We start from the raw sequence: 26,819 nt of genomic DNA, 5'->3' as shown, positions 1-26,819 counted from the left end.
AGGCTTAGAAAAATCGTCGAATTTTTTCGAAAATTTTTTCTGTTAAAAACTGTTTTTATGCCTTCGTGTCGATCAGAAAAAGCAAGAATTGAACTCAGTTTCAGGAGAAAAGTCCTTTTTTTGTAGAAAAAACGACATTTTAGAGGGGTCGATTTTTGACAAAAAAGTAAGGCTATAGGCTTAGAAAAATCGTCGAATTTTTTCGAAAATTTTTTCTTTTAAAAACTGTTTTTATGCCTTCGTGTCGATCAGAAAAAGCAAGAATTTAACTCAGTTTCAGGGGAAAAGTCCTTTTTTGAAGAAAAAACGACATTTTAGAGGGGTCGATTTTTGACCAAAAAGTAAGGCTATAGGCTTAGAAAAATCGTCGAATTTTTTCGAAAATTTTTTCTTTTAAAAACCATTTTTATGCCTTCGTGTCGATCAGAAAAAGCAAGAATTGAACTCAGTTTCAGGATAAAAGTCCTTTTTTTGAAGAAAAAACGACATTTTAGAGGGGTCGATTTTTGACAAAAAAGTAAGGCTATAGGCTTAGAAAAATCGTCGAATTTTTTCGAAAATTTTTTCTGTTAAAAACTGTTTTTATGCCTTCGTGTCGATCAGAAAAAGCAAGAATTGAACTCAGTTTCAGGAGAAAAGTCCTTTTTTTGTAGAAAAAACGACATTTTAGAGGGGTCGATTTTTGACAAAAAAGTAAGGCTATAGGCTTAGAAAAATCGTCGAATTTTTTCGAAAATTTTTTCTGTTAAAAACTGTTTTTATGCCTTCGTGTCGATCAGAAAAAGCAAGAATTGAACTCAGTTTCAGGAGAAAAGTCCTTTTTTTGTAGAAAAAACGACATTTTAGAGGGGTCGATTTTTGACAAAAAAGTAAGGCTATAGGCTTAGAAAAATCGTCGAATTTTTTCGAAAATTTTTTCTTTTAAAAACTGTTTTTATGCCTTCGTGTCGATCAGAAAAAGCAAGAATTTAACTCAGTTTCAGGAGAAAAGTCCTTTTTTTGAAGAAAAAACGACATTTTAGAGGGGTCGATTTTTGACCAAAAAGTAAGGCTATAGGCTTAGAAAAATCGTCGAATTTTTTCAAGAAATTTTTCTTTTAAAAACTGTTTTTTTGCCTTCGTGTCGATCAGAAAAAGCAAGAATTGAACTCAGTTTCAGCAAAAAAGTCCTTTTTTTGAAGAAAAAACGACTTTTTAGAGGGGTCGATTTTTGACAAAAAAGTAAGGCTAAAGGCTTAGAAAAATCGTCGAATTTTTTCGAAAATTTTTTCTTTTAAAAACCGTTTTTATGCCTTCGTGTCGATCATAAAAAGCAAGAATTGATCTCAGTTTCAGGAGAAAAGTCCTTTTTTTGAAAAAAAATGACATTTTAGAAGGGTCGATTTTTGACAAAAAAGTAAGGCTATAGGCTTAGAAAAATCGTCGAATTTTTTCGAAAAATTTTTCTTTTAAAAACTGTTTTATGCTTTCGTGTCGATCAGAAAAAGCAAGAATTGAACTCAGTTTCAGGAAAAAGGTCCTTTTTTTGAAGAAAAAACGACATTATAGAGGGGTCGATTTTTGATAAAAAAGTAAGGCTATAGGCTTAGAAAAATCGTCGAATTTTTTCGAGAAATTTCTCTTTTAAAAACTGTTTTTTTGCCTTCGTGTCGATCAGAAAAAGCAAGAATTGAACTCAGTTTCAGCAAAAAAGTCCTTTTTTTGAAGAAAAAACGACTTTTTAGAGGGGTCGATTTTTGACAAAAAAGTAAGGCTATAGGCTTAGAAAAATCGTCGAATTTTTTCGAAAATTTTTTCTTTTAAAAACCGTTTTTATGCCTTCGTGTCGATCAGAAAAAGCAAGAATTGAACTCAGTTTCAGGAAAAAAGTCCTTTTTTATGAAGAAAAAACGACATTTTAGAGGGGTCGATTTTTGACAAAATGTAAGGCTATAGGCTTAGAAAAATCGTCGAATTTTTTCGAAAATTTTTTCTTTTAAAAACTGTTTTTATGCCTTCGTGTCGATCGGAAAAAGCAAGAATTGAACTCAGTTTCAGGAGAAAAGTCCTTTTTTTGAAGAAAAAAACGAAATTTTAGAGGGGTCGCTTTTTGACAAAAAAGTAAGGCTATAGGCTTAGAAAAATCGTCGAATTTTTTCGAAAATTTTTTCTGTTAAAAACTGTTTTTATGCCTTCGTGTCGATCAGAAAAAGCAAGAATTGAACTCAGTTTCAGGAGAAAAGTCCTTTTTTCGAAGAAAAAACGACATTTTAGAGGGGTCGATTTTTGACAAAAAAGTAAGGCTATAGGCTTAGAAAAATCGTCGAATTTTTTCGAAAAATTTTTCTTTTAAAAACTGTTTTAATGCCTTCGTGTCGATCGGAAAAAGCAAGAATTGAACTCAGTTTCAGGAGAAAAGTCCTTTTTTCGAAGAAAAAACGACATTTTAGAGGGGTCGATTTTTGACAAAAAAGTAAGGCTATAGGCTTAGAAAAATCGTCGAATTTTTTCGAAAATTTTTTCTTTTTAAAACTGTTTTTATGCCTTCGTGTCGATCAGAAAAAGCAAGAATTTAACTCAGTTTCAGGAGAAAAGTCCTTTTTTTGAAGAAAAAACGACATTTTAGAGGGGTCGATTTTTGACCAAAAAGTAAGGCTATAGGCTTAGAAAAATCGTCGAATTTTTTCGAAAATTTTTTCTGTTAAAAACTGTTTTTATGCCTTCGTGTCGATCAGAAAAAGCAAGAATTGAACTCAGTTTCAGGAGAAAAGTCCTTTTTTCGAAGAAAAAACGACATTTTAGAGGGGTCGATTTTTGACAAAAAAGTAAGGCTATAGGCTTAGAAAAATCGTCGAATTTTTTCGAAAAATTTTTCTTTTAAAAACTGTTTTAATGCCTTCGTGTCGATCGGAAAAAGCAAGAATTGAACTCAGTTTCAGGAGAAAAGTCCTTTTTTCGAAGAAAAAACGACAAAAATCAACGAACTTTGCTACAAGAAAAAGGTCATTATTTTTCAAGAAATAACTGTATTCTAGAGCTTTTATTTATATAAAATTTACAAAACAGTTCTAAGATATTCCTTTAGCTTTGTTTATATCAGTTGAATTGTGCTGAGAGCTGCTCAAAGCAACAAACTGTTCGGTGAGTTTAAGCGAAAATACTTGAAGGATAGCTGCAGGGCAATAATGGAGAACTTAAAGATAAATAAAAATTAAAGAGGGGTTTTTGGGGGAGGGGGGCTTAGTCTGCCCTGTGAACACATGTGTGGTTGGAAAAATTCGGTTCTAGCAACCCTTTGTTATGATTAAGAGTTGTTATGGATGGGGAATCTCCTATCTGTTGATTGGATTCCGTGAATAGATTGAATGATTTCATATGTACAACAGGGAATCTTCAACGTAAATGCAGGTATAATGGGTGTGGTCATGGGTGTGGCTTCTAGAAAATGTTTACAGCACCTATACTAGTCTTTTAAGAAGTCTGAACTTTCAAATGTACCAATGAAGCAAGAATTTCTTGATGAAAATTGGCTTACAATTGTGATGTAGAAGTGTAAACATTTCTTTTCATCTCTGTTTGGTTTTAAATGTAATAACTTGACGAACAATTAAAATTTTCTATATCAACTTAAAATGTTAAATCATATTGATAGCAGCAGATACTTTATTTGAAGTCAATAAAAATGAATAAATTTATAAATATGAATACTATATCATAATAGTAAAAAGTTAGAGAGGTCCTTAAAACTAAAAGCGGTGCAAAAGTTTAGAAGTCTTGTTTCATTCATAGACACAGAAACCAGAGGGGCACAGGGGGCAGGTGTCCCCCAATTTTCAGAAATAGTGGTAAATTGTCTACTTGGAGCATACAGAGGTGTCTCTTATTTTCCTACATGTGCCCCCTCCCACTTTTGGAATGCTTTCTGCATCTATGATTTCATTGAATGGTTTTTATCTGTAGACATATGCCTTAATGGCTTCACAAAATTGGCTCCTAAGGTGATGACATTGTCTTTCATATTGCTGTTGCCATTGACTCAATATGCCATCAGTAGCAATTTTTCAAATCATTTCAATACTTTAGCTTGACTAGTGTAATTGCCAAAGTAGTTTGCACCTACAAACTTTCACTGTGCACATGTTGATCCTTGCAAAAATCTCCAATGCTCTTTATAGACAGGACCTTTTTTGGCATTTTGGCATAATCTTGAAAATGCAGGTACAGTTTTATCTGCTTAAGTCAGACCATCAAGAAGGGTTGAGGAAATTGTCTGACTTAGCAAATGTTTTTAATAGTATTTAATAAAAACTATTAATTAGTAATAAAAACAGTATTTAATTGACACTTTTTTAATATCTTTTCAGGACAATATTTCTTAAACTAAGGACAATATTTTACTTATTATTTAACAGAGAATAGTCATGTTATGTGGATCTGTTAATATTCATCATTGCTGTTATTATTATTATTATGCCCAACTGATCCGGGGTATGACTATACTTGAATAAGGCAGGGTAATTAAAAAAGGAACTGCAAATCACACTGACTTAGTGAAAGTCCTGTTATCTGGGGTATGACTTAAACTGGAAACCCACTTCGTAAAATGATCTGCGGACCGGATCAGATTTTGTGTTGTGCACGCGCTTTGTATGCAAAAATGGTCACATGACTGATCCGCGAAAAAAAAATTTGAAATGATTTGATGAACCGTTCCGGTAAAGTAGTTTTCTTTTGATCAAAATCAAATTAGAATTTTTAAACAATAGAGCACTTGCATCATGAATTCCAATCTGAAACGATCCGCGGATCGAATGGAACTGATCAGAACAACACAATCTGATCCGATCCGTGGATTGTTTTCCACAGTGGGCTTTCAGCTTTAGTGGGATTCAGCTGTAGAAAATTCTTAAAAGTCCTCAATTCATAATTAACTTAAGAAATCTAGCATTTCTTACATCAAAATAAAACCATATTATCTATCTGCCAAAATAATTATATATATTATTGCCCTTAATAAATATTTTGATATATTAATCAAAGTTTTGATTCATTTCAACTTTGCAAGAAAATTGAATAACTATTAAATATTGGATTGCAAACTCAGATCATTTTGTATCAAAGATGTTTGGAGTATCTGTTACTCTTTGCTTTAAAACCTTTTTCCTATCTGTTTTGCTTGCCTACTTGTTCCATTCCACAACTACATTGCTATTAATTGAAAATCCCAATATCTCCGGGGACATAACAATTAATTATAGCAACACTTGCCGTACGCAGGGATGGACAATTCTGGTATTAATGTGGTCCCACTACCGCAGTACTTTTAGTGGTCTCCTGCATATGGCCTTCAGTCTTTCAAAACAGAAGTCTGGCAACAGGGGTGGACTTTGCAGTAAAAACTTGGTCACCTGGCAGTTACCCTGTGTAATGACAAACATTCTCCTGCAGATGAAAACAGGTCATTCTGGGTGCGTGGGAAACCGATTTGTTCACCCCCTGTGTAAGAGCACTTTAATAGTTGCCTTAAGTGTGAATCTGATGGTTTTCTAAGTGTGAAATCTGAGTCATAGTTTGGAATTGTCCGTTTCAACAAACTATGCTTTTGACAGCTCTACCTATACGGCCTAATAACTGGTTGAAGTAAATAGCAAGCAGTTCTTTGATTCAGCTAGGACACAACAATAGCCCCGTATCTCGAGTGCTGGTGGGCAAAACTTGCCCAAAATTGCCAGGTACCCCATAACTATCAATTTTTCCAGATTTAAATTAAATGAACCTAGTTTTAAGTTGCACCCTCAATAACATCATGGGTGTGCCATCCCTATGTTCTCCATGGTGGCAAGACTGGAAACTTTGCTTCAGTGCGCCCACAAGTTTGCTTTGAATATTTGAAACTGCACACCTACGATCATACTTTCTTACCTACTTTTAGAGTAAATTATGGTGAATGAAAGAAAGGCAATGGAAATTATAACCCCACAAAGTCTCCAGTCTGGCAAAGTGCAAGAATGGAAATAAAAATTGTTGTGCATAAGATAATCTAATGCATAGCAAATCTTTCTGGTGCACAGTTTGGTGCACAATAAATACCTATGTGTCTTTGGTGCACAATTTATTCAGATCTTCAATGGTGCACAGAAATTCTTAAATTATTACATTCTAGTTGAATCAATAAGGGCAGCAAAATCACAATGGGGTTCAAGTAAACAGCATTATTGGAGCAAAGTGCAGCTTTTCCAATCTGGCAAGGTGGAGCTACTCAAAATTCTTAAATGACTTAATGGCATTTATGCTGCTTGCAACATGGCTTCACAAGGAAACCAAACTGTGAGCCAAAATTGTTCTCCAGTTTTGACGGATACCTTTTGATTGGAGCATGGAAAAAAACTGGAAAAGGTCAAAGTGGAAAAAAACTAACCAGTATTTCAGAATAAACAGTTTCTCATGACACAAACTCTCAAATCACCAATTCATAACATTTATCAAAATAATAACTCCATTATTTGCCTTGACAATGGCGAAACAGATACCTCGTTCAAGTTAATTCTTTGTCTTGCCAAGCCCTTCACATAACATTTGATAATTTGTTTTACACTTCATCTTCAAAGTCCTTTGGGTTCTTTCTTGACAATCTATGGTGTTCGTGAGTTGCATATGTGTAAACTGCAGCGAGCCATAACATACCAGGAGCAACATAAAAGACTTGGGATCTAAATCGACGATACAGATTTCCAACTCCTTTTGAAAAAAAGCCGGCGAAAGCTTTTTGCTCAAATGGCGACAAAGAATACGATATTATGTTCTTTGATTTGATTCCAAGATTGCCAAATGTCTTTCCTCCCATAATTATGTTGCAGAAACTTGCTTCAAGTTAATTTGTTGTACTTTCTTAAAACAGTTTGCTTTCTTAGAGACAGGCAGCAACTTCGCCTCCAAACTAAGATGGCGGACGGTTTCGTAAAGAAACTGGGCACTAACCGGAGCCTCGGGATCAAAACTTGCGTCTCATCCAAAGTGAGGTTTCAGAAAAGTTCAGCAGGTTTGATTTGAAGTTCGGTCAATTCCTAATTTTTTGATCGAAAAGAAGTCTAAAATAATTAAGCGTTTTCATTTCCAAGATCACAAACTTTAATCACAAACACAATCACAAATTTCCCAGATCAAAAGAGTTTTCAGGGGGTTCTACTAATGTGGTATGCTTTTCTCGTGGCGTTCATGGCTAGGGGGCCTAAGGAGGGTCTTTTTCCGTGCTTTTATTTTCTAATTAAAAATAAAACTTTCGTTTTAAATGCAATACAAACTTGCGAAAAGGTACAAAAGTTTGAGTTGGTTATTCCAACGAAACCATTTTGGTATTGACAAGAGTCCTTTTACGAAGATGGGGGAAAAGAGCCTTTGAAGGAAAATACCTGTCCATTTTTAGTAACATTGAAAAATAAAATTAAAGGCTACCAAAAGAAGGTGTTCTTGCTTGTAGCAAATTGAAATAGCTTGCTAATTGCGTGTTCTTTTTTCAAGCGTTCTTTTCTCTTCATCATATTTTCGGATTTCTTCCTCGTTCTTGGGGAAGAATTGACCGGGGGATGTGCGGGGTGCGACTTCCTATGCATAACACTGATGTAAAGTTGAATCATTCTCTAACACCCCCCCCCCTCCATTCTTTGCAGCTTAAACCCGTCCCTGCTCATTCTAACGAAGAATCAGCCATTCAAGGAGATATTTAAGAAGGGGCCATTATTTGCATCACATTGTCGTTTAAACATTAAGCAATGGTGTAGCTACTAGGGAGCAATGGGGAAAGACCCTCAAGTAACCTGTCCCTTTCAATTTTGAACATCACTTAACAGCACTGAACAGTTTATGGGGGAGTCAAGAACCGCGGAGCATATCACAGATTGAGAAAGGCTAAAACGTTTTGGGTGGCTAAACATGCTAAAACCAAGAGCAGGGCTACTTTTGGTCTGATTTTAAGTACATTTTGGGAATTATTGGGGGCTGACAGCCCCCACAACCACGGTCCTTGGGAGAAATTAAGTCTTTATTAAAATACTGGGAGCGTTTGAAACAGGCTATGAGGCAAAGAGACAACAATCTCAACGAATAATTCCTTGATTTAATTTCCCGATATATTGCACAAAGTAACTAAACCAACGATCTTAATAATTCTTGGTTTCTGTACAGCATAAACATGATTATTTACAACACTGCAAAGCTTTCTTGCTCAAAAAATTTAGGAAATCCCAGTTGTGAATTAGAGTTTCCTGGCCCCTTAGAAAAAAACCTTAGATGGGGCAGACATAAACAGGTTACGTAATTGTCCAATTCAAAGATTTGGGCTACACTTAGCAAATGGCAAGTAGGGTACAAGGGTGTTTCCTCAAAATCTGTGTAGAACAAAACAGCAAGATTCAACAACAATAATTATTAATTGTTGTCTAGATGGAGAGAAATGCTTGTTGTTTTCTTCAGTTATAGAACGATTAAAGATTTTGGAAAGGGGGCCATCTTCAGCAAAATGTTCAAACGTGGTACTCGGCAGCCTTTTTTGAAAGAGAAGGGAGGGTTAGAATGTAATTTAGTGCAACATTCGGTCTAGCAAATTTAGATTTAATGTACATAACAATGAATAAGCCGCTACTAAATGAAAAATAAGAGACATGGACTCACAACTTTGATCGCCACGTTCCCCCTTGGATTCGATTGGTTATTTTCTAAGCAAGACAAAGGCTAAAAATGCAGTTTTCAACGAATCAAATTCAAAACCAGTTTTTAATAAAGGCAAAATGAATATTACCAAACATTAAACGGTTTAATGAATGTCCATAAATGAATGTCCAAATTACTTAAGAAACTCTCAATTGAAAACAGCGGAGCCACATTACAAAATATATGGAATCAGTACGGTATCATACAGATGTAGCCAAATATGGAACTAAGTCTCAAACGAGATAAAGTACTCCCTTACTTTACAAGTATTCAAGAAAAAAATCTCAGAACCTACATCGTTTAATTGTACTTGTAATATTTGCAAGAAATACGTTAGCAACATCGGTTATATTTGATTTACATTATATTAAGCGTTGGTAATCTAAATAAATTTGTTTTAATAAGCTTGAGTATGCATAGCTAGAAATTGTACCAACCTTAGATAAAGAAAGAAAAGAAAACATAATTGTAAAATTGTTTGCTTTCTCATACCTACATTCTATATGAATGTGAAACATAGCTTAACATATAATAAACAACTAATGAGGAAATTAGAAAGAATGGGAAAAACATAGTTTCAATCTGAATACAACACCCTACCAAAAATGCTCTATATTGGAATGCTGCCGATTATATATACAAGAGCATGTTTTTTTCAAAACAGATTGTCGATATGTTTATTGAGTTGGTCCAGGGTGTAGTACCCTTCCTTCAGACCACTCTTGCCCAGTATGAGATTACTGAGTTGGTCCAGGGTGTAGTACCCTTCTTTAGAACCACTTTTGTCCAATATGAATTTATTGAGTTGGTCCAGAGTGTTGGTCCAGAGTGTGGTACCTTTCCTTAGGACCACTCTTGCTCAATATGAATTTATTGATTTGGTCCAGGATGTGGCACCCTTCCTTCGGACCACTCTTGCCCAGTATGAGATTACTGAGTTGGTCCAGGGTGTTGTACCCTTCCTTAGTGCCACTCTTGCCCAGTGTGAATTTATTGAGTTGGTCCAGGGTGTGGTACCCTTCCTTAGGGCCACTCTTGCCCAGTATGAGATTATTGAGCTGGCCCAGGGTGTGGCACCCTTCCTTCAGACCATACTTGCCCAGTATGAGATAACTGAGTTGGTCCAGGGTGTGGTACCCTTCCTTAGGGCCACTCTTACCCAATATGAATCCACTGAGTTGGTCCAGGGTTTGACACCCTTTTTTAAGACCACTATTGTTTAGTATGAATTTATTGAGTTGGTTCAGGGTGTGGCACCCTACCTTAGGATCATTCTTGCCCAGTATGAGATTACTGAGTTGGTCCAGGGTGTGGTACCCTTCCTTAGGGCCACTCTTACCCAATATGAATCCATTGAGTTGGTCCAGGGTGTGACACCTTTTTAAGACCACTCTTGCCCAGTGTGAATTTATTGAGTAGGTCCAGGGTGTGGCACCCTTCCTTCAGACCATACTTGCCCAGTATGAGATTATTGAGCTGGCCCAGGGTGTGGCACCCTTCCTTCAGACCATACTTGCCCAGTATGAGATTACTGAGTTGGTCCAGGGTGTGGTACACTTCCTTAGGGCCACTCTTGTCCAGTATAAGATAACTGAGTTGGTCCAGGGTGTGGTACCTTTCCTTAGGACCACTCTTGTCCAGTATAAGATAACTGAGTTGGTCCAGGGTGTGGTACCCTTCCTTAGGGCCACTCTTGCCCAGTATGAGATTACTGAGTTGGTCCAGGGTGTGGTACCCTTCCTTAGGGCCACTCATGTCCAGTTTAAGATAACTGAGTTGGTCCAGGGTGTGGTACCCTTCCTTGGGGCCACTCTCGCCCAGTATGAATATATGGCGGACATGGCTTTATGGTTAGCATTTTACAAGTGGACAGGAGTAGTCATTGAGGCAAAATCCATGTCACATTATTTTAATAAATGAACTGTTTGAAGTTTTTATACTGACCATATGAACTCGCAGGGAGTTATCCCATCTTTAGTCCCATCCTGAAAGATGACCTTTTCTAAAAACAGTCTGTAAACCTTTGCTTTTCTATGCTCTTGCTTTCAATACAGCAAATAGTTTTATAAAGAAATATAATATTGTTTGACCATTATTGAGGTCTGCAGCCTAGGAGACCACACAACAACGTGCAATAGTACTGCTTGACCTTCCAGACTGGTGAGGGGGGGGGGGGCTGGAGGGTCATCAATAGAAAAAATTACCTACGAAGACATAGGTGGAGAAGGATTTATGTCCTATTTCACCTACTGATTGATGATTTACTGACAAACTAAGAGTTTTTAGACAAACTGAAGATTTACCGACGAGTTAATTAAGTAATGGGGGTGTTACATTCTCCTACAACCCCTCCCCCTCCGCTAGCTACGCCCCTAACAACATACTGGGAATTAAGAACAAGTAGTTATTGGACATTTATTCTGATGTTTTATCCTCTCAGGAGTTTCAGACAAAAAAGCTTTTAGTATGCTGTTATTGTAGTGCTGAAGAAGGGTTAGTATTATTTTCATCTTTATTATTAACGAATCTTTATACAGAATTTATCTACACCCGTTTAATATTTACACAAAGTACTGTATATATGCTGATATCACAGAAGCCCTGTAGTTAAAATCACAAAATATGCTGCTTTACAGCTGTGACAATAAAGCAGAATGCGACTGCAAACAGATGTTAATTCGACAGATTTGCTAAGCTTGTTTATTTTGAGTAAATTCAGGTTGCAAGAGTCTGGGAAATAAAACTTGGGTACAACATTCTAATATTTCAGGCTATGGTATGCCAGGAAGAAAAGAACGATTGGGTTAGGCCCTTGAGGGAAAGGGAGGAGGGATTATGTAGAGGGGGGGGGGATCAAGCTCGTTTATTTTTGTTTGAATAAAGACATGTTGTAAAAGTCTGGGAAACAGGGAGGGGGTAGAGCCTTTCAGAGTTTACGAAATCCAGGGAGAAGGGAAGATTTGTGGGATTCAGTTCGTGCGTTTGACAAAGAGACTTGGAAAGGGTGTGCACTGGAAGAGTGTCTGGTATTGTGTTGTGGATTATATCACCTAACTCTTGGGAGCAATGGCGGTGGTGAAATCCATAAAAGGATCAGCAACAAAGCGCTGATGGGGGGGGGGGGGTGAAAAAACTTGGCGAGGTTACAGTTTTTTACCAGGCACATGGCTTTGGGTTAAACTTTATTAATGGGGCGTAGGGAAAATTAAGGAGCACCACCCCAATTGTGGGAGCAGCACTCCAAGAAAGGATGGATTTGGGGCTTATAAATTGTGAAAAATTGTGATTGTGAGAAGAATCCAGGTGCTCTAGAAAGGAACCCAAGCTCTTGAGAGAAGTATTTAGCGAAAGAAGAAATTTGCAATTACGTTTAAAAGATGCATAAGGACCTAGCTGTGAAAAACAAGCAGAAATATCTAAATAGATTAAATTAGTTTGTCTGCAGTTTCTATTAGATAAAATCCCACCATTGGAAGATTAAACGTAAAAACCCTCAACTTACAGGTGAATTTTAAGGATTATTCCATAACGGGACTAACAAAGGCCATAGGATGTTTCTTGCCCTTGCTAGATCCACTGGCCACGAGGTGTGTCACTCTTGTTGTTGTTGTTGTTGTTGTTTGCGTTCTCGAGTGACATGACGTCAGTGGTGTTGCGCTTAAACAAACGGCAAACCGCTTTGAATAAACGGGGGGACTGCCATGCATATAGAAGGGGGCTGAACGTCGCGTGGAGGCACAAGATGGTGTCTGCGGTGTAATATGGCATAAACACATATGGGAGGGCACGTACGGCCCCATACACCACGACTGTTGGCAGGTTAAAAACCAGCAGAAAACCAATAACATATGCCGTGAACTTAAATGTGCGTTTCTGCTTCCTCTCGTACGCTATTTGCGCGACAATACCCCCGTCTACGTTGAATCTTGCGTCATTGCTTTCATTGCCAGCTGTGTTAAAGACGTTGATGCTTACCTGGTTTCTGCGCATGCGCTGGATGACTCTGAACATCATGATATGTACAACGACATTGTATGTATAGCCGATGAAAATGACACCACTCATAAGCACGCTTGCGTAGACAGAAGTCGCTTTTACATGTGATGCCAGGATGATCGTTAATGCAATCGCCCAGGAGAAGAATATCCCGCATATGATCTGAAATCAGAAAAACAAAGTGAGTTTGAGAACGAAAAATCGTTTTCAAGATACTTCAGTAGATTAGGCGATTAGCTCGAATGATTAATTGAGTTATTGCCTGATTGATTGGTATGATTAATTGGTATCATTGATTAATTGTAGTGATTGATCGATATGATTGATTGAAGTGATTGATTGATTAATTGATTGTAGTCATTGTAGTGATTGATTGAAGTGATTGATTGATTGATTGTAGTGATTGATTGATTGATTGATTGATTGACTGATTGGTTGATTGATTGATTGATTGATTAATTGATTGATTGATTGATTGATTGGTTGATTGATTGATTGATTGATTGATTGATTGATTGATTGATTGATTGATTGATTGATTGATTGATTGATTGATTGATTGATTGATTGATTGATTGATTGATTGATTGATTGATTGATTGATTGATTGATTGATTGATTGATTGGTTGGTATGCTTGTTTTGCTGATTGATTAAGGTTGAGTTGTCAATTCAGTAATCGATTTGTTTATTGCAATGATACACTTGACGGATTGTGATTGATTGAAGTGATCGTTTATGATTGATTGATGCAATCGATTTGCTGATTGATAAAGAGGACTGAGTGTAGATCAGCTGACTTATAACTGTTATGATCGAGAGATTCATAGTCCAGCGATCAAGTCACAACTCAATTTTGCACCGTATAACTTGGAAAGAACCGTATAACTTGGAAAAGCATTTTAAAATGTTGTTATAAAATGGAAAAACAGTTAGTTTCTTCCAAAACTATCTGATATATAGCTACAAGAGCTACAGGATACCACCAGCTTCATTAGATGTATTTGTTACTTTTAGACGGGGGTGTATTACTATGAAAAATGTAACGGAGGCCCTCGCGACCCATTCCCACAAAAGCCCATTCACAAAAGTAAGCAGAGCTACTTTGTGGCATTTACAAGAAGGATTGAAGCCACCCTTTAGCCCCCTACCAACTCTATACCTCTGCTCTGATGCCATTTTTACGGGGGTTTACTGAAAAATATCGATGACAGGCAATGAATGAGACCTGAAAATATTAGTTATGATTATGATAGTTACATACCTTCCGTTCGGTGATCAGTGTCTCATACGAGTATGATTTCATCAACGCAACGTATCGTTCGTATGACAGGAGCACCGTTAACAGCACTGATGTAATGGCGACGGAGGATCCAAAGATGGCGGTAAAGGTCCTTCCGGTGCAATACGAAATCCGCATTGTAATTTGGATCATATAAGCACCATAGGTCGGTAGGGAAAACAGCCCAACTAGCAGATTCATCACCAGAATGCCAAGAATGATTGTGTTGGTCTTCGTCTGTAGTGACGTCGTCTTGGCTATTGCAATGATAAGTAGAAGGTTGAATATCACAGTTGGAGGTGCGGCTGCGCAATTGATGCAACCGATGACGTAAGTGGGCATAACAAACGTCTCTGTAAGATGATACATGCTTGTCTTGTAGCCTTGATTGAAGAGTCGCTGACAGGTGGTATTCCAGAATTCCCCTGCGGTTACGGTTGCGTTTGCGTAAGTGGACATCTTTGTAGGAATTAATAATGTTCAGACAACAAATAGGTAGGCGTGAATTGAGCCTTTTTAAAGTATGAGATATGTCATATGTCTTAATGTGTGTCCATGTCAATTTGGCACACGTTGATAATAATTACTCTTTTAAGGAAGTCACGAGCTGGACTGGTTTGTTGTACTGATGTTCCTCTAGAAATATGACAAATTGTTTTTTTTGTGCAGTCGTAGATCGCGCCGCACAATGCTTTTGGCGAAGAGATTTCAACGCTTGAACACTACCGAAAAGGAGGCACTCTTAGTAAAGAGGCTGCTGCTTTTCTTGCTAGTGGTAGCTGGGATACATTTTGCTGTTTCGCTAGCAACAGTCACTATAACAACATTCCGGGTAGCAAAAGTCTGGATATCAGATAGAATGCAAGATTGTGCAGTCAGATTTAGCACTGAGATCTGAAGATTCTAAAGAAGTGCACCTTCTCAAGCATCATTTTCCTTGACTCTTGGTGACGGTTGAGGGCAAGTTGCTCATGTCAGCAATCCACCATCATGTAGCTGCGAAGGCCCACTTAGGTGTACTTCAGGTAAAACAATCACCAATTGCTACAATACAAAGATGATGTTGATAAAAAACAACGTCGATAGTAGCATAAAGCGAGCGTCTTGCTCGTAGGGCATAAAGCGAGCGTCTGCTTGCCAAGGGTTTTCTCAAAAGTCTAAACTTAAATACATCTTAATTTTTCTACTTTCATTTTAGAAACTTCAGGGAACCAATTTCAGCTAGAACCAACTGTTTTGGCTGGTCCTGCTGAAAAACCTGATTAAAAATAATCCTACTTTTATGTATTCTAGTGAAGTTTAAATTTAAAATAAATGGCAAAAGAGCATAAATCTAGGGAGAGGTAAGAAAAAAGATTTTAACTGTGTGGCCACACCCGTATATAAAAATACGGCGAGTGCCCCCTCCCCCTGCCGGGTGTAAGAGGCGTTTCATAACACTGAAAAGTAGATCGGGAGGCAAATGGCGAAACACTTTTACGTGATCATCTTTCATGAATCAGATCAACTAAAAATTCTCGATCAAATCTCTGTTTACATTGCATACAGTAAAAGTCATGTGATCAGTAAATATCGGCGCATGCGTGACATGTGACAGAAGAATGAACCTGTTAAGCTGCTCTTACACGGTCAGATTTTGTCGAATCTAGTTTTGCTTCATATTTGTCGAATCGAATGCCCCTTTTACACGATCAGATTTTGTCGAATAAGATAAGAGTCAAATGCCTCGATTCTGTTTATGAAATGGAGTAGGTTGCTTCAGCTGCCAGAGTTATAGCACTGGCATTAAAACAACGAAGAAATAAGAGGCGAAAACGACCAAAATGGACAAAAGAATGGCTGAATCAATGTCCTATATTTGGAACATACGATACACATTTGAACGAGTTGCGCTTCACCGAAGGAAAGGACTACATGAAGGACAACATGAGTATTTAGCAATGAATAATTCTGTTACTTCCTTTTTGTTGAACTTTGGCTGCATTCACTCTATTTTATCTTTAAAATGATTGCAAACAAACTGAAACAATACAGAACATGGTAATTCGGATGACGTAGAAGCGTGGGCGAGCAAGAATGTCATTCATTCACCTTTCGATTTGTCGAATGGAATAGAGCACGTTCGATTCTTGAGAAATCGAATTCGACAATCTGATGATGGCTTTCGACATTCCATTTCTCCTTTTACGCGGTTCCAATGTAACAGTATTAGCCTCGTTTTCATTAACCTCGTTTTGCTTTCAATTGTAATCGAACTGCCAATCACATATAGATCATAATCTGCCAACTGCAACTTGTGTAAAGCGCATGAACAGTAGATTTGAATTTAGTTGTAAATGGAGCCCTGTAGTCATAAAGTCACGAGTCTTCAGTTAACAATGAACAGAATCTCTCTCTGGGTTATCGTCTCCCACAGGAAAACGATAAAGCCCGACACACCAAGCCTGTGTTTGCGACCACGAATGACTTCACAATTTAAATTAAAATTCCCTTTCCAAGACTTTTGCTAAAGTCCTCTCATTCATTCACCACACAGAAATGTTCTTGCCAGTCCGGTCTACAGTCCAATCCACTTTGATAGCTCAAATTTTTGACAGAAAATCTGCATAATCCCGGCTTAATTCAGAAAATGCACAGCTAACCATTCTATATCGTAGGTCTTTCAAATCGCTCTTCTTTAAATTGACAGATTTCTGAAGTAGCAACAGCCATTAATGAAAAAATGACGAATTTTTATACCAACTGTTCGCTGTCAATAAAATATATCTTTAAAAAGGCAACTTTTTAAACAATGATTGTCTTGAATAAGCACAGTGCAACCTGGCAAAAGCTCAACAAGATGCTTAGATGTCTATTAGAACCAAGGAGACTTGGCAGGTGTTTTTCCCCGATATAAGAGTATCGAAAAAGAGTCAAATAGAGACGTGTCTGCTAAATCTCGTTGATTTTTCAGAGCCATGTTAATAGTCACTTGATTATTGAAATTACTTTAGGAGAGTATGGACAGAGCGGCGGAGGAGGGGAGGTGTGAGGAGGGGGGGGGGAGATGGAAAGGATATGGAGCGGAGAGCTGGGGGGTGCATCGTCTCCCAGATTTTCAGCAGAGTCGATGTTGTATTTTGTCTAAGTTCAATTAGGGAAATGCTGGGGAATTGGTAAAATATCAGCAATGTAATCTTTGCGATGTCATTCCTTATTTTTGGAAAGGTCCAATCGATGAGTTCTTCGTTATGGTCTTTTCTTTAGAAAGTCAATTAAATGATTTCAGAAAATGTATGGATTGAATAGCGCTATCTAATTGTTGCCAATCTGGAGTTTCCAGCAGTGTCTCATATTGGGTCAATTTCTTGCTGTGGAAACCCGGTGGAAATTGTCATTGCTAAAAACATCTGTTAAATTATACTTCAAATTTAAAGGGAACACAAGCGCAGCTTGAATTTTGCTTTCGTATACATCTACATAAAGTAAGTCCATGGGTGAAGCCATGTGGTGCCATGGGTGTATGGCTCTGGGGGCTCACCCCGTTTGTTAACATTGTGAGGGTCTATATCTGGGGGCTCAGCCCTTGACATGCCAGCTGCATTGCATTTTTACGTCATATTTTAGCCCCAGACCAAGTGAAGAAATGCCAAGCTTCAATTGATGAGTCAATATTGAACACAATAGTCATTTTATGAAGATTCTGGAAATCTCTTGTTGTGCCAAACCAAAAAGTTCCTACAGACTACACCAACTGGAAGCCTTTTATTCCCACCTGTGATGTCTTCTGCCTTCTCTCTGTGACGTGGGAAGTAATTGCAGGCCTGTTCCCAGACCCCCAAGTGATACCAGTTGGATACGTTGCAAACAAACAAAGTGAGATTGTCGCAAAAGAAACAAAGTGAGATTGTCGCGTAATAAGCAAAGTAGGATTGTCGCGAAAGAAGAAAATGGGGTTGTTACAAGAGAAGGAAGTGAGATTTTTGCGAAAATAAAAAAGTGAAGTTGTCGCGAAAGAAACAAAGTGAGATTTTCGCGAAAGAAAGTAAGTGGGATTGTTGCGAGAGAATGAAAGTGAGATTGTCACGAAAGAAAGAAAGTGGGATTGTTGCGAGAGAAAGTACTTGTGATTGTCGCGAAAGAAAGAAATGAGATTGTCATAAAAAGAAAAAAAAGTGGGATTGTCGCGAAAGAAAGAGAGTGGGATTGTTGCGAGAGAAAGAAAGTGAGGTTGTCGCGAAAGAAAGAAGTGAGATTGTCGCGAAAGAATGAAAGTGAGATTTTCGCGAAAATAAAAAAGTGGGATTGTCGCGATGGAATAAAAGTGAGATTGTCGCGAGAGAAAGAAAATAATTGTCTGTCATTCAGATTAAGCTTCAATTGGATCTAATACTGTAGCATGAAAAGAGCATGTCAGGCTTTAGGAAAATTTTATCTGCAGTGTGTGTGTGGGGGGGGGGGGGGGTTGCCAATTGTATTGTTCCTATGCACTACACTGTTATAAAGGAAATAAAGTACAGTTTGGTGATTATTAGAGGGGCTGTATTTGTATTTGTATATGTTGCTACCTAGCATCCGAAGATGGGTTTTAGGACACTGAGAAGCTAAGATTATCGAGCAGTGTCTTGGTCCTTCCTCTTGATGTTATCACACCTCGTGATTTCCATGCCTGGAATTACAGAGAGCTGGCGACTCTCCCCACTCTGGGTGAAAGTTTGGTCATGCCAGGGACTCGAACCACGGACCCTTGGGTCTGTAGTCAGCGCCTCTAACCACTGAGCCATCCTGGAATTACATGGTATGTCATCGGGGAATATTTCTTTGAATATCTAATAAACGCACAAAAATTTCTAATTATAAAAATCTATTGCCAACTAGTATATATCAAAATGACGTATAGGCAGAGATGTATGATCACCGGTGTGGAAAACAGGGCGCGTCTTAACTTGCAAATCTTCGTTCAGTGCGGTTATAGAAAAACGTTTGATGGTCTGTTACGGAGTTCTTGAATCGGAAAGTGACAGTTCTACACGGTTTATTAGGACATGATAATTTCTATTCAATGATTTGTTTCATGATCCCTAAAAACCAGACGTATATGAATCGTTGTTTAGAACCTGCTGGTTCTATTTTGGTATCTAATGCGGCAAGTAGGCAATATGTAAGCCCCCCTCTTCGTGTCAGACTAAAGAAGATTACTGTACGGAGATTTTATACCCTAAATGACATACTGTTTTCTGTATGGGGCAAAATGAATTCAAGCCTCCACTCATCCATGTCTAGATCTATCAAAAATCACTGTTCATTTCATTCATTCATTTGAAAAATCTTTACACACGAATTCCCTATCAGCTATAATACAAATAAAATAAACTACTTCTATTACAATTACTTCTTTAATATATATAAAATAAAGGTGTTGCTGTTCTACCTAGGGATCGTGTTTTGTTTAGGGAATTTATTAACTTTGTAGGAATCCCTTCGAGTTTCTTTTAAAAATGAAAATTGTGGGGCTCATTCTGATGTTTCTTGGAATCTCATTCCATGTTTTGGCCCTAAAGTGAAAGAAACTTCCCTTTTCCCTTTGAGAAAGAAACTTTTATTGGTCCTCCATGAAGTGGTGGATGCCGTAAAGGCAAGGCTGTACTTGTTTTTAGTTTCTTAGTTGTAGTGTGTCGAAATAGCTAGCTCCCGAGTCCGTCGACAGCTCCATCCTATTAAGCGTGCGACTTGGAGTAGCCGCTTAGAACCGTCCTGTTCTATAGACTATCAGAATATCACGTTTAATACGATCATCAAGCAACATTCCTTGCCTGTATCTATATTACTTTCGCAATAAAAATGTTTGTTAATGCAGATTAAACTTGACTTGCCCGTGGCAGGGTCTTCGGTCTCGCGGAGAGCTTCACGCATAAAGCTGTCTCTTGTTGATCCCGCAAAGACAAGGAATAACAACACCATTTTCTTTACATGAGAAACGCGAATCTTTAATCAGAATATACCAAGATAAAGATCAAGATATTTGCTTACCTGAAAATGTGTCTCGATGGTATGAGAGTCACCAAGCAGAATGTCAGATTGTTGCAAAACTCGTATCTTTTGACGAGGCTTTAAATATTAATACCTTAGCTAAAGCATTCAAACCCAGCTGTAGCATTATCAACGAGCCATTCATTGGCCGATCTTTGGCGTGATTGTCCAGTATAAATCTTCAAGGTTGTCGTGGCTGCACATGTTCAATAATGAATATGAATCCGGTTAAGTCGTATCCGGATAATTCAAACTTTCCAGAAGTCGGACTGATTCAACTCTCGTTGGAATTTTGTTCTCTCGTCCAATGAAAAGTTGTACCCTGTATAACTCGGACTTTCTCCAAGTCGGACTGATTTCAGTTTCCACACCGCATTCAAACAAAATTAGTGCCCGGATAATTCATGATTTCCAGAAGTCGGACTGGTTCAACTCTCGTTGGATTTTGTTCCCTCGTTCAATGAAAAGTTGTACCCTGTATAACTCGGACTTTCTCCAAGTCGGACTGATTTCAGTTTCCACACCGCATTCAAACAAAGGTCGTAACCGAGATAACCCGGACCTTCAATAAGTCGGATTGATTTTTAAATGACATCGGTTTTTAATCCCTCATTCAATCAAAGTCGTTCCCGGATAAGCTCAGCATTTGCTTAGTCGAAGTATTTTCCTACCCCCTTGAAGTTCCGACGTAACTGGTACAGCTCTATGAATATTATCACTTGGGCAGGGGGATACAAGCGTCGAGAGAGTCCCTACAGATTTTTCAGCTAGGGGCCCCCAAAATTAAGCATTTGTAAAGAATCGAAGACAAAACATAGAAAGCCTTCAAACTTCCATTATATTGTTTATAGTACGAAAAAGGCCCTTCCGTCCATTCAAAAGGACTGCGTTCCTGCCACACAAAAAAGTTCCGCTGTTGATGAATTTACGTGCCAGTGTGATTCTGGCTACGTAGGACGCACTACCCAAAGATTGGAGGATAGAATAAAACAACATGTTTCGTCTAGTATTAGAAACAAAACTCGTCCCCAAAGAGAACTGCCACCTCGGTCTTGCAGATCTAAAATTACAACTAAAACCTGCGATTCTGCTATCGGGCAGCTGGAAAACCCAGATTGTGCAAAAAACTATAATGGCAACATGTTTCGGATTATTGGTAAAGCCCGATCGTCGTTCCACCCACCTAGCAAAAAACTGCCATTGTGTAGTCAAAAGGAGTTCGTTTTCACCTCAGGACTCCATTGGTAACATTCCCAATAGGCAAGCGGCACAGATTGGTCAACCTCAACAGTCATGTGCTCGTGTTTCTGATTGGCCTATTTCGATCCACAACTGGTTATACATATATTTCCTAGCGTAGAGTTTTCGATCTATGTTCTGACGTTTAAAACTCTGAAGAGTGTCAGACGAAAAGCTTTAGTTTACTAAATGTTTGCTTTTTTCAAAGCCATTTTCAAGATTTCCATTAAATTATATCATGCACTCTCAGGGCCCGAGAAATCGTTTATCACATCCAGAATACCAGATTCACAGTAGAATAACATACAAAGAAATTTGGCTGGGCCCCCTAAAGGTTGGGGCCTTAGGTTTTTGAACTGAAGGAGACTTTAGTCTGCTACGCCGCTGACTATAAATCAATCAAAGAACATAATCCAGAGAAGAATTATGCCCAGCACTTGTGGTGGAACAATTGGGAAAGAAACTGTCAGGACAACTGGGCTTAAGGCAAAATTGCGAACAGATGTGGCTGCAGATTAACAAAAAAGCTGTCAGGGACGTCGAGAGCCAGTTCGGGCCCTGGAGTAATTTATAGGATCGGGCCCCAAGGGGGTGTGCCTGTGGAAAAAATCGGGTTGGCCTGTGGATCGATCCAAAAACATTATGTGTTTACACGGGATCGATCCAAGATCGGCCATTAGGGAGGAACGCACATGCGTATTGCTTTTGTCATTAGCAACACAAAGAAGATAGCGTTGATAGCGCCAAATTTGTAGGAAGATTGACAACAAAATGGCTTCTAATTCGAAAGGTGGTTACAAAATGTTTATTTGGAGCGATAAATAAATGGCCATACTCCTGAAGATCACGCTGGAGTACAAAACTTCGTAGTTAGCCGATGGCCAGGACTGGGAGACTATCCGTTCTAAGCACGAGGACAACTATAATAACTTTAAAGCGGCCTACCCAAATGAGGAGGAAGAGGGTGAAGCGTTTCCAACAGGCGACGCTGCCTCAATCTATATCGAGAATAAATTATTCCCATAAGTTGATGCCTGTTCGCTAATTTTGTCAATAAAGTTGTAAAAAATTGTTTCCGTATTGTTTTGTTTTACTCTTCTGGTGGGCGAGAAACGAGAATGCGCGCAAAATATGATAGAAAAAAGCTCGAAGCACCATGTTCAAAGCACCTCCAATTGGATAATTTATTAGCCTCGTTTCCTATCCGTGCCAATTGTGATTAAACTAACAATGCATGAATATCGTGGCCATGAAAAGAGATTCTGAGAACAATGGAGGACAAATTGCCTTTAAAGGCACTTTACCCCGATCCATTTCACGGGCCATTTTAATTTCCCATTGGTTGAACTAAACAATGGACTTATTGTTAAGTATCCAATCAGCAACGCATGGCTAATTCTCAATGGCTTCTCGATCCTGAACGCGCTGCAAAGTCCATTACTTCATGGTTTTTTTTCAAATGCACTTTTGGCGAGATTATTGCTGTAGCTAAAAGAAATTATCTAGCCTGTTTATTTTATTGTTCACGTGTAAGAAACCAAACATGCTATTTACTACTGTAGTGTTTGCAAAATTGCGGACGAAATTTTAGATTTTTTAGAAAATGTGTAGGAGCACAACATAAATCTGAACGTAATTTTAAACGTTTGAAAGGACTAAATCTTACACTGAAATTTAAAAGAAATATATATTTTGAGGGAACACCTTGATTTTTTTAGATTTCTGCTTGAAGAAAAGAAGGAAAGAGTCCAATAAACACTTGCAAAAGCATTGACGCCCACAAAGTAAACAGAAGTGCGCAGTTATTGGGAAAGTCGACCCAATGCTCTCAATCTAGGCCCAGTTATGCTGCGATCACAAAACCATCCCGCAACCTTACGAAAAAGAACGGGCATGTTCAGAGGGCGGAATAACGCAAAATGGCGTTTATAGCTCTTGCCCAAGGACCTTAGTGTATAGTACAGATTGAAGGGACAGATCCAGACAAAATGAGATTGTATTTTGTACAAGTTCGTGGTGAAAGACCATAGCTAATAGGCCTATCATATCCGAGTTTGGTGTACAGAGCAGGACGGCTCTGATTTGCATCTCTGATCTTCAGACCTAACGCAGTCATTAGACAAGTTCTGTATATGCAGGCACCGCGGAACAGGGGGGCTGGGGGGGCTGGGGGGGCTTTAGCTCCCACTTTTTGCCCCCCACTTTTTGCAAAAAATGCCAAATATTAAGTATCAGACTACCAGAAAACCCTTTTTTATACGGTTTTAGCCCCCCCCCCATTTTTTTAGACCCCCACTTTTCTCAACATTTCGCGGTGCCTGATATGTACCGAATACACAACATGGGAAGAGTATTGGATGGTATGGGACATGAAAAGAATATTGGATGGGATAAAACAATGGAATGGTCCTACGTGCAACTGCAATGCCTGTCGTTCTGTTGTAAATAAAAGAGTACATAAAAACCACGCAAAAATTGTAAGATTCTTTAAACTTAACTTTAACCAACGTAGCGTTTTCAGCCAACATATTTTCAAATTTAATTTAGCCATTGATTTAGATTAGTTTAGTTTTACAATGTTATTTTATAGACTAACTATTTTGTAATCGATGAAAAAGAGGAATTTTCAACAACAAATAGGAATGATTGCAAAACCTACTAGCCACTTAGCTGAAAATATTGTCTTTGATAAAAATTTGCTCTCACTTGTTTCATTTATAAAGTGCTACTGAACATAAGCCAAATAACTTTATAAAATATTGTGTTTATAAAACTTCATAAGAGTGTCCATGAAATTCTAGAAGTCTCCTCGTCACATCACTATGAAATGACAAATAGTGAATTTGATGACGGAGGAAAGTTTTCTCCCATAAATCCTGTGTTTGTTTTCTTCAATATTGCATAAAATTTGGAACTGACTTGTGGCGCCAAATTATTGAAAAAGTTTGGTTTGTTCAAGCAGGCAAACTGCACGCTACCTCGTTATGGCATACTGCAGCTGAACTTGGCAAGTTTTTTGTAAACATTCTGACATTTTAATGACTTTTTCCCTCCAAATAAACATGGAAAGAAATCAGAAGAAAAGTTGAACGCAAAGATAAGTAATAACAAGAGAGCTTCTGGACTACTTCAATTTACAGAGCTCTCAACGCTAGTATTTACAACGTATAGATGAGCCAGTCTCAACAAGGAAAGCTAACAGAAAGCAATCGACAATTTTAGCAAATTTATGCATATTGACAATTTTAGCAAATGAACGCCCATGACAAAGATAATTGAGTTGAAGGCAGTGTTTCAGATTTGGCTCATAAACCAGTTTGAACACACTTGACTGTAATGGTTGTAAACAACCCAATTAGTGAGGTATAGTACTCAGGGATGCCATTCTAAAATTCTCCAAGTGAGTAACAAATTTCTCAGATTCTAAGCAACGTTTAGAGCCTCCTTATTGCAAACTGCGTTTCACATCTCTCTTGAAGTTAACGTGATATTCTTAAGTTTGCAAACTACGGTTGAAATATCCTCATTTTTCAAACTGTTTATGACTTTTCACTCAAAGTGAGTATCAAATTTCTCAGGTTCTAAACAACGTTTAGAGCCTCCTTATTGCAAACTGCGTTTCACATCTTTCTTGAAGGTAAACGTGATATTCTTAAGTTTGCAAACTACGGTTGAAATATCCTCATTTTTCAAACTGTTTATGACTTTTCACTCAAAGTGAGTATCAAATTTCTCAGATTCTAAGCAACGTTTAGAGCCTCCTTATTGCAAACTGTGTTTCACATCTCTCTTGAAGGTTACCGTGATATTCTTAAGTTTGCAAACTTTGTTTGAGGGAGAAAAGAGTACACTGCGCTCATTAATTGACATCAAACTGTTGTGCGTTATTCTAAACATATTTACATAAAAACATTGAAACACTGAAAGTTTCTTTAAAGTTTGTTTCGCAAATACATGTGTTTTTAATAATTATTCACCGTTGTCCTTCCTCTAGTTATCATCCTGCAAAAACAAAACAATGTTTAAAACTTGCGCAAATGTTTGATGTTTTAGAATACTTTATCTCTAGGAAACAGTACATAATCGCAAACCCTCCAAATTAGTCCCCTCCCAGACAGCAAAGTTTGAGTGTGCAGAGAAACGCGTTCCCCGCGCAATAATTTTTGCTCAAATTACGTCCGCGCATTTTTGCAAAATTAGATTCATCCGCAGAATTGCAACATGAAAATTTGTGTGAATCCTGCACACATCGTAACCATAAGGCTTATAAATTTTATTTGAAAGTTAAATTCAGCAGTTTTAAATCTGTTATTTTGCAACATGATTTTTTCCCGCGCAAGCTTAAGCGGCAGGAAATAATTCCCTGCGCACACAAAAAATATTCCGCATTCTGGGACCTCTCCCTCAACATCGGAAGGCTCTTGGCTAAATTTTTGATACGGGTCTGCTGCGAGCTCATCCAAAATGGTACCCATGGCTAGCCCAGTCTCTACAAAAGGGATACTCTATGCTATTGAGAAACGATCTTGGTTCAAAACTGTTGGCTTAAATTCGGAAATATCAAAGGTCGATTTATTATTCTTTCATTTCAGACCGGACTTGTGTGGCTCTGGCCTTCTCCTCTTTGGCCAGGTCCAGGTGGTGGGATGTCATTATGTGGCAGATATCCCTGCAGAAGTTCGCAATGGCCTCGTTCAACCGGGTTGCATTTGGGTTTGAAAGGGGCCTGGTAAAGTCTGATGTGAACGAGGGTTGTTTTCATTTATTTGTTTCTTATCAACAAAAATGATTTATCAGGAAGAAATTCCTACTTTCAAAGGCCATTCCCTAGATCAATATTTTCAAATAATATATCCTGGGCTAGACCGGATCAAAATTGCAAAAAGTATACCCTGAACTAAGCTAGAAGACAAAAGAAGTGTACCCTTACTCGCAGCACATCCCCGGATACCTTTACTATGAAATATTTTAAAAAATTTGCAAATTTAAGGATAATGCCCCACAGTCAATGGTCGCTTGGCTCTGCCAGCCACCGCCTTAGTACATGAATATATAACAAGAATTGGTTTCACAACTGCTGAGCGCTCTAAATAACAGTAAGTTAAATCGGTTTACGGGGACTGGGAGACGCCTTTGACAATTTGAAAACAAAGGATTGCGGTTCAAAGACTATCGAAGGAGCATTTCTGAACAAGAACTGAAAACTGCAAAATGAGTCCAAAATACCTCAAAGATATCAGAGGAGCAATGAGAGCAGAATTCTGACTTAGAACATCATTTCTATATTTGTTTTTCTAATTTTTATCCGCGCTTGTTAAATGCAGTGCCAAAAAGTGCTATCATTTCTCCGGATAATACCTCAAACATTTCAAAATCTCCCTCAGATGAACAACAAGAGCAGAGCAGATTACTTGTGTAGCACTTCATTGTTACAGCAGCTGTCCTCACTTTTTATCAACATTTGATCAATCCTTTCTCTGGCCAATACCTTAAACATCTCAAAATGTCCATCAGATATCATAATGAAAGCAATGCAGGATTGGGATATTGCAATTATTTTTAGGTTCCGACAATTAAATGGCCTTCCACACAGTCGTTGATAAGGGCAA

The 26,819-nt window shown here is 38.1% G+C and overlaps 2 protein-coding genes across 8 annotated transcripts in view; both read right to left on the bottom strand.

Moving 5' to 3' along the window:
* Positions 1–11,650: 11,650 nt before the first annotated feature.
* On the bottom strand, positions 11,651–23,496 carry LOC135690359 (uncharacterized). The gene is made up of 3 exons (XM_089116021.1): positions 19,972–23,496; positions 13,945–15,006; positions 11,651–12,843 (listed from the first exon to the last, which is right to left on the bottom strand). Exons 2-3 carry the CDS (start codon positions 14,419–14,421, stop codon positions 12,253–12,255), a joined length of 1,068 nt encoding a protein of 355 aa, XP_088972147.1. The 5' UTR covers positions 14,422–15,006; positions 19,972–23,496; the 3' UTR covers positions 11,651–12,252.
* A 128-nt stretch (positions 23,497–23,624) lies between these two features.
* LOC135690385 (leucine-rich repeat-containing protein 71) overlaps positions 23,625–26,819 on the bottom strand; it is a 39,091-nt gene continuing 35,896 nt past the window's right edge. For all 7 annotated transcript variants that reach the window (XM_065207929.2, XM_089116003.1, XM_065207933.2 and 4 more), the window contains one exon: positions 23,625–25,212. In XM_065207929.2, coding sequence (XP_065064001.2) covers positions 25,201–25,212 — 12 coding nt within the window. In that variant the 3' untranslated portion in view covers positions 23,625–25,200. The remainder of the gene's footprint in view (positions 25,213–26,819) is intronic.

Source organism: Rhopilema esculentum, chromosome 1 (genome assembly GCF_057945365.1).
Source record: "Rhopilema esculentum isolate cy_ngs chromosome 1, ASM5794536v1, whole genome shotgun sequence".
Taxonomy (NCBI): Eukaryota; Metazoa; Cnidaria; class Scyphozoa; order Rhizostomeae; family Rhizostomatidae; genus Rhopilema; species Rhopilema esculentum.
The sequence above is the reverse complement of the archived record's forward strand: the minus strand, read 5'-3'. Positions and strand labels throughout refer to the sequence as shown.

Coding starts and splice junctions, on each gene's coding strand:
- LOC135690359 (XM_089116021.1), bottom strand. CDS start 14,421: ATGTCCACTTACGCAAACGCAACCGTAACCGCAGGGGAATTCTGGAAT. Junction 12,844..13,944: donor CACTGATCACCGAACGGAAG/GTATGTAACTAT, acceptor TTCTGATTTCAG/ATCATATGCGGGATATTCTT.